Source organism: Engraulis encrasicolus, chromosome 2 (genome assembly GCF_034702125.1).
Source record: "Engraulis encrasicolus isolate BLACKSEA-1 chromosome 2, IST_EnEncr_1.0, whole genome shotgun sequence".
Taxonomy (NCBI): domain Eukaryota; kingdom Metazoa; phylum Chordata; class Actinopteri; order Clupeiformes; family Engraulidae; genus Engraulis; species Engraulis encrasicolus.
The window spans coordinates 55875279-55890278 of record NC_085858.1 but is presented as its reverse complement, the minus strand read 5'-3'; the positions used below and the strand labels follow the sequence as shown (position 1 = coordinate 55890278).

The following is a 15000-nucleotide window of genomic DNA, read 5'->3' as shown; positions in this document are numbered from 1 at the left end:
AATTAAGGCTGAATGACAGCTGTAATTTAACCACAAACTGAACATTGACGACAGGACATCCTATTTTGACCGGGCCGGAACTAGCAGCAGCTTCTCGCACCCACAATGCAATTCAAATTGCGGAGTTTCCAGTGTCACAATTTTTATCGATCATGCCTTGCATCCACTGCGTATTGGTGTCCCCGGGCTACGCCCCCGTACTACACCGTGGCCAATGCAATTTCCTGCGAAGTTCTTATCCATTCTATGTTCTTTGTCCAAAGGTATTGACCTGGGTTGCGGTTGAAGATCACCAGCTGTCCCGCTAGTAGGAATCTGCTGGAGCTTGGCGACCACACCCCTATGTCAAATTTCGCAAGCCCAGCACGTGCAGCCTCTGTTCAATTGAAATGCTTTCTGATCCACAAAACGTTTATTAGTAATATTAGTAATAATAGTCTCTCTCTTATCGCAAAAAATAGTGTAGGCTACTTGGATTTAAATGCATTCTCCACAAGACTTGACTTTGACTTTTTTGCTCACCAACCATTGTGGCCAGTGGTTTCTGTCTTTCTGCAAGCCAGTTTTGTTGCCAGTTTCTTTTTCTCTGGAATATTCTTGCATACAAACAATTGATGCGACTACTGTGATTTGTCACACCAAAGATCAAACTAGCTTTCAAAGTGGCTAGTGAGACTGAAAGCTCTGATCTCCAAAAAAGATAGCAGTACAATTTTTTGTAAGGAAGTGCTAGCACTGCCTATTTGTAGGCCTATTATGACCGTAAGGTTTTCGAGAGATATATAACGCCATGATATCAGCTAGCGACTTTTCAGCAAGCCAACTAGCGACTTCTAGCGACTTTTGGCAACACTGAGTCAAAGAATATGACTGTATAAGTGCAATCAAAGATGGCAACCTGACCAAACTGTGTGTGTGTGTGTGAACTAGGCATGGTACGGTTTGCGTTGCAAACCGAGACCGTACGGTTTGCATGTCACGGAACGGGGTAGTGGGCAACCGCACGGTGCCCACGGTTTAAAAAAAAAAAAAAAAATAGAGTGACCACCGGCGGACGACGCTATTAAAATCCTACTACTTTTACAAGCATAAAACACAAAGACTACGTAGGATATTGAGAGAGGAAAGACTGATTTCTATCAGCCAACTGAAAGACATAATGTAACAGCATGCGCCAGCTGACTAGGCTACAGTAGCCTACAAGCAAGTGCAGGTCGGTCAGCAGCGTCACCCTCTCCCCCCTCTCTCTCCACGTTAGCGCAAGTGACTGTTCCCAGCCTTTATGCTGACCATTTTAAATTAAATGAACATGAATTTACAAACAATGACAGATTAGCAGAACAAAGTAGACTATGACTTACGTTACAGTAGCCTAGTGTAGGCAAAATGCGAGATAATTGAACATATCCATCAGATTCACTGCTGTCCTTAACTGCAATCAACTGTAGGCCTAATTATATGTAGCTAGTTAAACTCTGATGGACGGAAGGGGACTTTGTGCTGTTGCCTAGTTAACATTGATGTTTAACACTATAACCAAAATAAAATTTGACTGTTTTAAAAGGCTCAGCTTCACAGGAGTTTTGTGAAACATTCTTGTGCATACACTTCTAAAAAAACGATCTTTTAAAATTATTTGTTACCTTAACTTTCACATTTTAACATAACATAACCCTATCACTTGTTCACTTAAAATTGAATTTGACTTCTGATTTTACTTCTATGCTTCTCACGGCCGGCAGTTTCATGATAGGAAGCAACTGATTCATAAGCGCAAAACTCGCAGAATGCGGTATCAAAATAAAAGTCCAATTCGTTCTCAGTGTGTCATTAACCAAAATAGTCATACTACACTGACCTAATGGTCCCATTACCTACAGGAGTGTAGCTGTTTTATTTTTACACGTCAAATGTGTTATAGCATGTAATATTTGAATATTTGTCAACTTAAAAGTTAGGACTTAGTTCTCCCTTTTTGTGAAATAAATGGAAGCATGTTAAAATCATTGATATCTTTCCTCTTTCAGTTGGGTTAAATGAAGTCAAATTCAACATACCCATGATAAGCTTACATTTTCATTCAAATTTTTATATAATACATTTTATTAAAAAAAAAAAAAAAAAACAGAACCGTACAAAACCGAAAACCGTGACCTTGAAACCGTGATATGGACCGAACCGTGACATTTGTGAACCGTACCACCCCTAGTGTGGACAATAATGTATTCAATACACCTAGGTGGATATAAATTGAATCGTCATGTCTAGACTCGGAGAAGAGTAAAAATTATACCACAAACAAAATCGGGAAAAAGTTGAAGGAAAAAAAATCCAGGTCAAATATTTTTTTCCAGGACATTTGGTGAATTTCCAGGACTTTCAAGGACTTGAAAACACATCTCTAAATTTCCAGGTTTTCCAGGTTTTCCAGGACGTGTGGGAACCCTGAATCATATTCCCCACATTTGTGCAATGACACAGATACTTGGTTTGTGTGGTAATGGCACAGACATATGCTCAAACAAGGCAACACGTATTACTGCACATAGTTTGTCATTTCGCCTTTAAAATACCAATTCCAAATCATTTCCATGGATTAATTGTATGAGCGGCCATTAACATCCTTAATACTGCAAGTGTCTGATGTGGTCATGCCACCTGTTTTCAACAAGGGCCTCCTCCGACACAATAAACAATAGTGTAGTCAGTGTGGTGCGGCTGTGGGGTGCTTCGCTGCTTAGCTTACCGCCTGGACGAGGCGAAGGAGAAGTGGGCAGGCGTTCCGGGCGAGAAGTTGCGGGGGCTGTCCAGCGGGCTACTTCCTGTTAGCAGCAGGAACACAGGAGGAGGAAATCAGGACGGGAGCACAGGAAGAGGAGAAGAAATAACAACACGGATGAACAATTGAAGAGTTCAGATGCGAAACCCCCTAAGTGCCCTTTTCAGAAAATAATCTTAATTAATTTTTATTGAATACAAAGCTATCAAATTGCACATTTTAAAATTTTATTTATGTAATATAACTATTTATATGTATTATCAAGTACATAAATGTAAACCAAATCAACAACGTGGTTCCCTAAAAATATAGAAGTGCAGGTCTTCAGAAATGCAGTTAGGGGGTTTTGCATCTTAACTCTTCAATTGTACTTCCAGGTCCTTTAAAATACCAACAGACATGGACTAACTACGTACTGTATGTACTGGCTCTGTAAAAAAAAAAACATCAGACACGGACAAACTAACTACATGCCCTTTAAAACACCAACAGACTAACTAATGAACTAACTAACTACAGTATATAAACCACCAACTTAGATGAACTTACAACCCTACAACCCTATAAAACCCAACCCAACCCAACCCAACCCAACCCAACCCAACCCTATAAAACCCAACCCAACCCAACCCAACCCAACCCAACCCAACCCAAAACACATGGAGTACCGTACCTACAGGCCCTATTAGTACCAACAGAGATGGACTATCTGGCGACATGCCTCATGAAACACCACCTCAGATGGACTATCTGGCGACATGCCTCATGAAACACCACCTCAGATGGACTACCTCGCGACATGCCTCATGAAACACCACCTCAGATGGACTATCTCGCGACATGCCTCATGAAACACCACCTCAGATGGACTACCTCGCGACATGCCTCATGAAACACCACCTCAGATGGACTATCTGGCGACATGCCTCATGAAACACCACCTCAGATGGACTATCTGGCGACATGCCTCATGAAACACCACCTCAGATGGACTATCTCGCGACATGCCTCATGAAACACCACCTCAGATGGACTATCTGGCGACATGCCTCATGAAACACCACCTCAGATGGACTAGCTGACTAACTCCAGGGTCCAGGAGAGGTGATATGCTGCTGCGGCGTATACATATGTACATGTGCAGACCAGAGCGGGAGACATGCTGCCACTGCTGTGTGTTTGTGTGCGTGTGTTTGTTTGTTTGTTTGTTTGTTTGTGTGTGTGTGGGTGTGTGTGTGTGTGTGTGTGTGTGTGTGTGTGTGTGTGTGTGTGTGTGTGTGTGTGTGTGTGTGTGTGTGTGTGTGTGTGTTTGTGTGTGTGTGTGTGTGTGTTTGTGTGTGTGTGTGTGTGTGTGTGTGTGCATGCATGTGTGTGTGTGTGTGTGTGAGAGAGAGAGAGAGAGAGAGAGAGAGAGAGAGAGAGAGAGAGAGAGAGAGAGAGAGAGACTGCTGCCACTGCTGTGTGTGTGTGTGTGTGTGTGTGTGTGTGTGTGTGTGTGTGTGTGTGTGTGTGTGTGTGTGTGTGTGTGTGTGTGTGTGTGTGTGTGTGTGTGTGTGTGTGTGTGTGTGTGTGCAGCTGATCCCTAGTCCCTGCTGAGTCATCTAAGAGGCAGAGCAGCAGTGGCAGCAGTCTGTCGCTCTCTCTCTCTCTCACACACACACACACACACACACACACACACACACACACACACACACACACACACACACACACACACACACACACACACACACACACACGCCTCTTTATTTTTACATACGACTTGTAATGTACTCATAAATCACTATGGTTTTGCAGAGCACATGTATTATTTGCTAACCCAAACATTTTCAGCGGGGACACCTTTTGGACGTAGCCCCTTAAAGCACGCCGTCCCTGCAGTGGCACGCTGTAATAGTCATTGAAGAGTCAACTACCACAGTACTACAACACTATGACATAACATATGGCCTTTAGTAATGTATTAGGACTTGGTCATTGCCATTCTGGTAACCGGAAATTTATAATGTTGTGTCTTAACAGGTTAAGAATATTTTCACGACCCCCAACACCCCCCCCAACACACACACACAGCCACCCCCCCACCTGCAATATTTTTGGCGATTATTATTTTATATTTTTTTTATATTTATATCATTTTATATATTATTATAGAAATCCACAGGACAGGAAATACATCTATTAACCCTACAAGTGAACGCTGTTATTAATAAATGTATGGAATTATTTTAGCTGTTAGCTGTTAAACTGTGGTCGTCCCGTTTTTTTGCAATGTCTCTTTTGTCCGCAACCACCATATTCAATACCTCCATGACCACCTTGGGGTCCTGGTCCCCAGGCTGGGAACCACTGTGCTAACCTATGCAATTACAAACGTGTAGTGTAGGACATGAAGATGCATATACACTATTGAGGAACTTTCTGTTGCAATGTGTTTACTGCCAGTAGGTGCAGGGAATGCCTCTTGATTCTGGAACACTATCGTAAGGTCGCTAAAATCCGGACACTATCGTAAGGTCGCTAAAGCCCGGCCACTATCGTAAGGTCGCTAAAATCCGGACACTATCGTAAGGTCGCTAAAATCCGCCCACTATCGTAAGGTCGCTAAAATCCACTTCCACTTCATTGAATTACATTTCTGAGTAGCTGCAACTGTATAGATCAGGCAATAAGCAATATTCGGTGAACACTGACAGCACTTCCTATTGCAATTTACTGTTTAACTCAGGCGTCTCCGGATGACTCAAGGACATACTGTTCTTTGTCTGGTATGACGTGTATAACGTATTTGTCATCCATTAGTTACACGATGTATTTTATTTCATTACAGTTAACATTTTGGAGACTTAATCATCATAGGATTATTAGATCACTGAAATAATGATTCACGTTGTGCAATAGGACCAATTGTCAACAAAATTAGCAATAAGCAGTGTTGAATTTCAACACATGTGCCGTGTGTGCTTGGGGACAACACATTTTCTGTCAATTATTAGATGTGCCATCTACGTAGGCCTCTATGTGTGTAAACAAGGGCTAATAATAGTACAATAATAAGGAATCAATGAAATGAGAACTGTTGTGGGTCATGTTCAAGCCACATTCCTGTTTTTTGTCTGTATATGGCTACGTTGTAAATTCAGATACTTTTTAACTGAATAAATACCCATGTTATGTCACCTTCCACACATCATGTGTTACAGTAAAACCACATTAACACAAGGCAGGTGTCTAGCCAGGTGTTGGAGCTGGTTGTCACACCAATAACTCTGGGAAGAGAAATTCTTGCTCTGGCACAGTTCTCTGACTGTGAAGATCTGCAAGCTCCTGGGGAGCAGGGGGAGAGTGGCGAGACTGACGGCAGGAAGATAAGGGAAGCTCCCATACTCAGTGGAGGACGAAGACTGTGCACATCATCCCACGAAAAGGTGCAGGGCAAAGGCTGACCAAGTTTGGAGAGAGGAGAAATTTAAAAAAAAAAATTCTTTGATTCTTTATTCCATGGTAGGATTACGTTTCCAACACTGTTAAATGCTCCCAAATATTTAATGGCACATTAAATTAAATATTTGGGAGCATTTAACAGTGTTGCAGACCTTTATTTTATTTTCATTTATCTTTCATTTGGTCCAGCACCTGTGCCACTGATGTGCGTGCATTGTTTGACTTTCAGGATTACGTTTCCGACCATTGTCTTCCATTCTATTAATTTGATGAAGATAATGGTCAAAATGTTATCCTGCCATAGAGTAAAAGAATCAACGAGAAAAGGATTTGAAGGGGCGAGACTGACTGCAGGAAGGGAAGGGAAGCTCCCATACTCAGTCGAGCATGAAGGTGCAGGGCAAAGGCTGACCAAGTTTGGAGAGAGGAGTCCGCACATTTAAAGTGGTGGTTCGCTATTTTAGACATTAAGCCCTGTTTTCGCTGCAATTTTCGGGTCAATTTATCGCTGTCTACCACTGACCACACGGTGAGTTCCATGTCTTCTCGAACGAAACTTTAATGCCATTTTATAATCGATTGCTTGAGTGCTCTATTGGAGTCAATGTAAAGGTGAGGGGGCTGCAGTCTTGGATACCCAAATGCTCCGTTCAGCACCAAATGTCAAAATTGTGATGAGTTTTGGCAAAGGACGCGCTCAACTTCTTGGACAAACGAAAGTCTTTGGGTGCGAGATATAATTGTGATGAGAACATCTCTACTTAACCCCAGAAGTCACACAAACAGGGCTTAATGTCTAAAATAGCGAACCACCACTTTAAAATCCTTTTTTCTTTGATTCTTTATTCCATGGCAGGATTACGTTTCCAACCATTGTCTTCCATTCTATCAATTTGATGAAGATAATGGTCAAAATGTTATCCTGCCATGGAGTAAAGAATCAACGAGAAAAGGATTTGAAGGGTGCGTACTCCTCACTCCAAGCTCCCATACTGTACTCACCAAGGTGGCCAGGCAGCGGAGAGTGGGGCCGAGGCAGTGTGGGGGAGGTGGTGGTCAGGATTAAACTCTTCCTGTTACGGCAGCTGCTGCAGGGAGAGAGAGAGAGAGAGAGAGAGAGAGAACAAGAGAGAGAGAGAGAGAACGAGAGAGAACAAGAGAGAGAGAGAGAGAGAGAGAACGAGAGAGAACAAGAGAGAGAGAGAGAGAGAGAGAGAGAGAGAGAGAGAGAGAGAGGGGGAGAGAGAGAGGGGGAGAGAGCAAATCACCATCAGCACACAGCAGTAAGAACCAAAACATCCCAAAGGCTTTGGTCCCCAATAAAACTGGGCTCATTACAATCAGGGGAAATATACACAGTTTCAGTCTTTTAGTCTACACCAGCACTTTGCAGCCAGGCGAGGATGGATAGGATTATGAAAAAGGCCATACTGTCTTACAGTAACACAATACACACACACACACACACACACGCGCTGGTGCACACACACATAGACAGACAGACACGCACACACACACACATGCACACACACACACTCGCGCGCACACACACACAGACACACACACACACACACACACACGCACACACGCACACACGCACACACACACACACGCACACACACACGTACATACACGCGCACACACACGCGCACACCGGCGCGTTGCACACACACACACACGCACACACACATACACCATTGCAGAAACTTAATTTTGTAATTCATATGGGCTGGCGTGGAGCCCATGGCTTGGAGCTCTTCTGCAAGTCCAGCACTTCTCCCCCCCTCAGCCCCTCAAGCCTAGTACAGTAAGCTCGTCCAGCCCCTCAAGCCTAGTACAGTAAGCTCGTCCAGCCCCTCAAGCCTAGTACAGTAAGCTCGTCCAGCCCCTCAAGCCTAGTACAGTAAGCTCCCCCAGCCCCTCAAGCCTAGTACAGTAAGCTCCCCCAGCCCCTCAAGCCTAGTACAGTAAGCTCGTCCAGCCCCTCAAGCCTAGTACAGTAAGCTCCCCCAGCCCCTCAAGCCTAGTACAGTAAGCTCGTCCAGCACCTCAAGCCTAGTACAGTAAGCTCGTCCAGCCCCTCAAGCTAACAGTAAGCTCGTCCAGTCAGCTTGGGCCGGTGGTTCCCACCCTGTTTTGACTGTGCGATGTACGTGTGCTTTCGTGTTTGAAAATTCTAAGTCTTTGTATTTTAGTGAGGTGTGTGTGTGTGTGTGTGTGTGTGTGTGTGTGTGTGTGTGTGTGTGTGTGTGTGTGTGCGTGTGTGCGTGTGTGTGTGTGTGTGTGTGTGTGTGTGTGTGTGTGTGTGTGTGTGTGTGTGTGTGTGTGTGTGTGTGTGTGTGTGTGTGTGTGCTTGCCAGTATGTTTATGTTTTAAGAGTGTGTGTGAGTGTGTGGATCCATGTGAGTGTGCAGGCCTCACCCGGCCGCGTGCCACAGGATTGCGGCGATAAAGAAAATTCAATTTCCTTAGCCATCAATCCCCACCAGCCTCCTCTCTCCTCTCCAGATAAGAGCAGGGAGAGAGAGAGGGGGGGGGGGCAAACACAGAGATAAACGCATAGAAAGACAAAGAGAGACACAGATACAGAGAAAGACAGAGAACGATAGTCAGAAGATAGTCAGGCAGAGAGAGAGAGAGAGAGAGAGACAGAGAGAGAGAGAGAGAGAGAGAGAGAGAGAGAGAGAGAGAGAGAGAGAGAGAGAGAGAGAGAGAGAGAGAGAGAGAGAGAGACAGAGAGAGAGAGAGAGAGAGAGAGAGAGAGAGAATACAAGTTATGGCCAGTGAAAAGATTGATATTGATGTAAACCTACAGGTACAGCAGAGAGTGCTGTCTGTAACATGGACACCCCTAGCTCCTCTCCTCTCCTCCCCTCTGCCCTCCCCAGCAGAAGCCATGCCAATGGGCAGCCTCATGACATTGTACGTATGTATTGGGTGGGGGGCCTTTTTGATGACTTTGCCCTGGGCCCCGCCAGAGCTGTCAGTGGCTGTGATACTGTATACACTGGAGGGGACAAATCAGCCCGGGCCCAGGGAGTGAGGGGGCACAGAATTGGGTCCTCATTACATTGTATGTATTGGATGGGGGGCCTTTTTGATGACTTTGTCCTGGGCCCCGGCAGAGCTGTCAGTGGCAGTGTGTATACTGCGACCCATGCCTGGCTGCTGCAGAAGCACAGCATGAGTCTCATTGCATTGACAAGCTCGTTGGCCGTGACTGCATGCGAGTGCACAGTAAACGTTGCAGTGTTAATTTGGAGAGTTGGGCCAAAACCACGAGTGTTCAATTTGACTCTCTAGTCTACAGTGTGAAATGAACACTGCAAAATACAGTACACTGTGTGGCAATAGAGTCCTGCTGCATACACTTGCCTCCCATCTCTGACGCAGTCATTCACGTCCATGTATTTACATACAGTGCCATATCTTGTAAATATCAATGTATCAATGTATGTGTACATGCACATCATAAATATAAATATGTATGCGCACAGGCCGCCGAAGTGGAAATGCATGTAAACAAATAGGACACATGATACACACACAGAGCACATCCTCAGGGAGATATATACTTACAGTAGAGAAGGACAGACTAAATAATATGAGTCCAGTCACTTTTATGCATTCACTCATACACAGATTTACATAAGTGAAAGCCCATTGGGAAACTCCAACTCCCATTGTCATTGTGACACAACACTCCACAGCACACTGCACAATTGCATTTATACCTCACCCGTGCAAGGGGGCAGCCCTCTGTGGCGCTCCATGGGGAGCAGTGCGGTGGGACGGTACCATGCTCAGGGTACCTCAGTCATGGAGGAGGATGGGGGAGAGCACTGGTTGATTACTCCCCCCACCAACCTGGCGGGTCGGGAGTCGAACCGGCAACCTCTGGGATGCAAGTCTGACGCCCTAACCGCTCACCCATGACTGCCCATAGCGCTGCACAAAAAGTTTGCACTAACAGTGACACCTAACCCATCCCTGGCTATGACACAAAAACACTCTCGTCACACTCTCACACTCTCACACACACACACAAAATAGGCATATGAGCGGGGCGGGCACACACACATGTGCAGTGTAACAGAGGCCAACTAGCAGAGTGTGGCGTGGAACGTTAGTAAAACCTCCCTCCCTAAGTGGACCGGCCCTTTAGCTCAACGGTCTCGTACAGTGCCTCCCATTCCCGAACCGATGTAGTTGACGAGGTGGCAGGTTCGTGGCCCTGAGTGGGACGAACTGTGCAGGAACACCTCCGTCACACACACACACACACACACACACTGCAAGTGCAACACACCAGGTTACATAAGCTCATGTATTGTATGGGGGGATGCGCATGAGATTGTGGTGTAATTTAGACTAATGGGAAGAGTGCAAAATGGTGACATGAGTCAGTGATGCATAGTCACGCCATCACTCTTCATCACTTTCATCCTCTCTCTCTCTTTCTCTCTCTCTCTTTCTCTGCCGCTCCCTCTTCCTCCCTCTCCCCATCACTCCATCCATCATCCCCTTCATACACCCATACTTTCTCTCTCTTTTTAACTCTCTTTCTCTCTCTCTCTCTCTCTCTCTCTCTCTCTCTCTCTCTCTCTCTCTCTCTCTCTCTCTCTCTCTCTCTCTCTCTCTGCTACTTTCAGCCTCTCCCTCCCCCTCCCCATCATCCCCTCCATCCACCTCCCTCCTCCTTTTTCCGTCATCACGTATGGCTGTACTGAGAGGGGAGTGAATGGCTTTTGTCAATTTTGAAAAACAAAACTCTTTACTTAACAGGTGCATTGGACATGACAAAAATCTGTAGCACAAATCCGTAGCACGGGCCTCACCATGATTTCATACACAGTATCTACTGGGGGGGGGGGGGGGGGGGGGGGGGGTTGATGAAGTCTTATGATGAAGTCAAGGGGGCCTTTGGAGGCTTATGATGAAGTTCGGGGGGGCGTTTGTTCAAAAAAGGTCGAGAACCACTGCTCTAGCCTCTACTATTTTATCCACTTGATCTGCGATACCACAGTAAGTAACTTTTTTCTTTATTGACACATAGTTTGCAGTGCGTGGGAGTTGTACTCTCTTTGAAACAGTTGTGAGCAAAGTCTTTTTGTTGCCAAAGTGATCCGCCTCAGGTTTTGTGTCACCATGGCAACTTGGTTCCCAAGCCCCAGGAGGAGGAGAGCAACCGCCATGTCAACAAGGAGGAACACATGTTTTGTATTTCTCCTCCACCTAGAGAAGTGTTTCCCAACCTTTTTTGTCTTGTGTACCCCCAAGCCTTTTCGTTATGCAATGAGTACCCCCTAAGTCAAGTTCTATATCGCTTTCTCCATCCCAATGTAACTAAGCTCCATATATTTGTTACATTTTCATTTTTCCAAGTACCCCCTGCTCGCATACCCCTACCTGGTTGGGAAACACTGACATAGAGGACACAAGCAATGAAAAGGAACTTCAGAAATATGAATAAGCTAATACAAAGACAAAGAGGCAGAAAGAGACAGACACGGAGAGTAAGAAAGAATGAAAAGAAAGCTAAGCTAAGAGAAGGTGTGCCGTGCCACACATCTCAAGGGATGTTGTCCCAAAGGACACATTACAGAGAAAAAGAGAAGAGACCGAAAAGAAAGAGAGAGAGAAGAGGAGGGAACGCGGGACAGAGAGAGGGAGAGAGAAAGAGAGAGAGAGAGAGAGGGAGAGAGAGAGAGAGAGAGAGAGAGAGAGAGAGAGAGAGAGAGAGAGAGAGAGAGAGAGAGAGAAGAGGAGGGCTCTTCAGAGTCCATGCTGTTTCTTCTTACTGGTGGAGTAGCTAGCGAGTCAGTCTCACACCACCTCCATCTCTGTCGCTAAGCAGAGAGCCAGCAGGGGCGGGCCCTTCGGCTCCACCAATGGGAGCACTCGTTTTTGTTCCCATTCTGCCATGTGTTTCATGAATTAGCCAATGGGGAACTCAACTTCTGTAGCCCTCTGGTTCAGCTTGCAGGCCTTCAAACGCTCTGTGATCCCATCAGGAACACTCTTCTGAAGAGCGCTTCCAGACAGGTGCACACACGCACGCACACGCACGCACGCACGCACGCACGCACACACGCACACACACACACACAAACAGACGCACACACACACACACCTGAACATCACAGGACCTAGAACAGCATGACACAGTGCAGCTCTAACGGAACAGACTTCACCAGAGAGTGAGTAGAGGAGAAAAAGAAAGGAGCGAAGCACAGAGAGAGAGAGAGAAAGAGAGAGAGAGAGAGAGAGAGAGAGAGAGAGAGAGAGAGAGAGAGAGAGAGAGAGAGAGAGAGAGAGAGAGAGAGAGAGAGAGAGAGAGAGATAGTACAGAGAAAGAAAGCAGAGAAGTGAGAGAGTGAAATGATAAGGATGCGGATGGAGAGACAGCTACAGTATGGAATGATGGAAAAATCACAGAGGGGACGATGTGTCAGATGTAACGTGTGAGGAAAAAAAGAAAGAAGAAGAGAACAGGCGTGCACACAGACATGCTGCGCTCCAACACAAGGGAGAAGAAAATTAAAAAAAGAGACAAGGAGAAGTTCAGAGCGGAGAAGAAAGAGGAACTTTCACAAGGAGACCAAGGAGTCCACAAGTCCACCGACAAAAACAGCACAACAAAAAAATGAGAAGACGAGAACTCAGTTCTGTCCAAAGTGAAGTCATTTTATACGTTTCAAGTGAGAGTCTTATCGGAGTGCAGTGAAATATTCATGAGGTTACGATAGTGAACTCGACTCAAACAATATGATTTCTTTCAGACATCTGTCTGAGCTGGCACACAGGGGAAGACGGTATTCATTATGGAACCTCTTCATTTGCCAAAGATAGCGCGTTCAGGCCGACTGAGAACCGTGCTGGAGCCCGTTCCCGCACCTAATCACGAACCAGCCGTCGTGTTCATGCCACAGATATTTGCGTTCGCGAACCAGAAAGTTGGTTCGCAATGCGAACCGCAAAATACTAGGTTTTTCTCCGCGAACTGTGACGACAGCGTGCCCGTCAGCAGGTTCATCCGGGTAACACAGTCACGTGCAGGAAAAGTTCAGAGCCCGGTATGAACACGGGCGGTTCGCAGATAAGCACTTTAGTGCTGAACGTAACTGGTGCGGGCACCGGCTCCAGCTCCGTTCTGGTCGGCCTGAAAGCCCTAAGAGAGAGAGAGAGAGAGAGAGAGAGCAGCTCTCAGCCCCCAGAAACTTAGTTGGAGTTCAGTCCGAATAAAAGTGTAGGCATGGCTTTTAAAACTCTGACATTCGGCCTAGGGCAGGGTTTCCCAAACTGGGGTGCGCGGCCTGCCTTAAGGGGGTGCGCGAGCCGAATGTGGTCCATCTAAGTGTAGTTTAATTCCAAGGCTATTGGAAAAGAGGATTCCCCAAAAACGACTGTGCTTAATATGCAGTGAATGAGCAGAGCAGCGGCCATCAGCACACCAAAATATTCGCTCAGGGGGTGCGCGAACCACATTGAAATGTACAAGGGGGTGCGCAGAGGAAAAAGTTTGGGAACCCCTGGCCTAGGGCATGGCTGAAATGGCTAAGGCACAGTGGTGATACACCAGGGATCCGGCTTTGATTCGTGCCCAAGGTCATATATACACCAGGGATCCGGATTAGATTCGTGCCCAAGGTCATTTCCTGATCCTCCCCCTCTTCAACTCGCTTGGCACTTCCTGTCACCATCTCACACTGCCTGCTCAACGAATGGCATACCAAGTACCAACCCCTTAAAATGTCTTTTTTTAAAAAATCCTTTTGACATGACTCATTGGTTTCACTTGATTTACATTTAACAAGCAAGATAAAAAAAATATCACTACTGAAAAAAAAATTACCAATGGATTTGACACGTGTTTTGTAGTTGAGATTTTTGCTCTAAAATAACCAACTCGAAAGGGGATTCATTTTGAGCACCCATGGCGATATCTTCCAGATCACCTCTTGCCAGAAATAGCACACTGTTCTTTTGATTTTTTGACAATTCTCTGATGTTTTTTGAGGAGCCTCCAGTTCTCAGTGGGCCTGGTGTCATGGCAGCCATGATAACGTGCATCTGGGGGATGGCCAAGTCCTGGCGGGGGTGATTATTATGTTCCTCTCCGTCACATGTCCCCCCACTGACCCACTAATGACGAGGGGGACTGGTAGCTGGGGATTGGCGAAGTGTTTTCCAGACCATTTTCGTTCCACAGCGTACACCAGACAGCCTGTAGTTGCTGGACTATTTTCCTTTTTCGCCATGGTACACCCTGTGACTGAGATTCATTTTGGCGTGCACGGAACATCAAACAGACCAGTAGCCATGATGAGAATGCTTTCGTTTCGGCCATGGAACGCCAGACGAGAGTGGGCGTAGCTACGACAACGTGCACTCTGAGACAGAGGAGGCTCTCTGCGTCCGCGATTCCCACTCGATAACAAGTGGCCCCTTAGCTAGCTTTCAGCACAGCCTTAATTGCCTTTACAGACCGACGCCGTGGTTCACTCAGTCAGGGGCCAAGCACATGATCAAAAGCGCTTGATGAGAGACAGCGAAATGAGAGGAGGAGTGAAGCAGAGAGGAAGAGAGGGAAAGAGGGGGTGATATAAACAAGCAGGGAGAAAAGACAAACTGGAAACAAGGAAGGAAGAGAAGAGCAGGAGAGATGGAATGGACGAAGGAAGGAGAAAATATACGTAGTGAGAGTGGTGAGAAAAAGAAGAGAAGATTACCTGTAGACAGACAAAAAAGAGAAAGACAAGCAGAGAAAGGCGAGA

General features: G+C 45.9%; 1 protein-coding gene across 1 annotated transcript in view; it reads right to left on the bottom strand.

Moving 5' to 3' along the window:
- LOC134442167 (microtubule-associated serine/threonine-protein kinase 1-like) overlaps window positions 1-15000 on the bottom strand; it is a 106360-nt gene that overhangs the window by 59922 nt on the left and 31438 nt on the right. Inside the window, exons 3-4 of the mRNA XM_063192447.1 lie at window positions 7226-7311; window positions 2747-2822 (exon numbers count right to left, since the gene is read on the bottom strand). Of these exons, the coding sequence (XP_063048517.1) occupies window positions 2747-2822; window positions 7226-7311 (162 nt within the window). The remainder of the gene's footprint in view (window positions 1-2746; window positions 2823-7225; window positions 7312-15000) is intronic.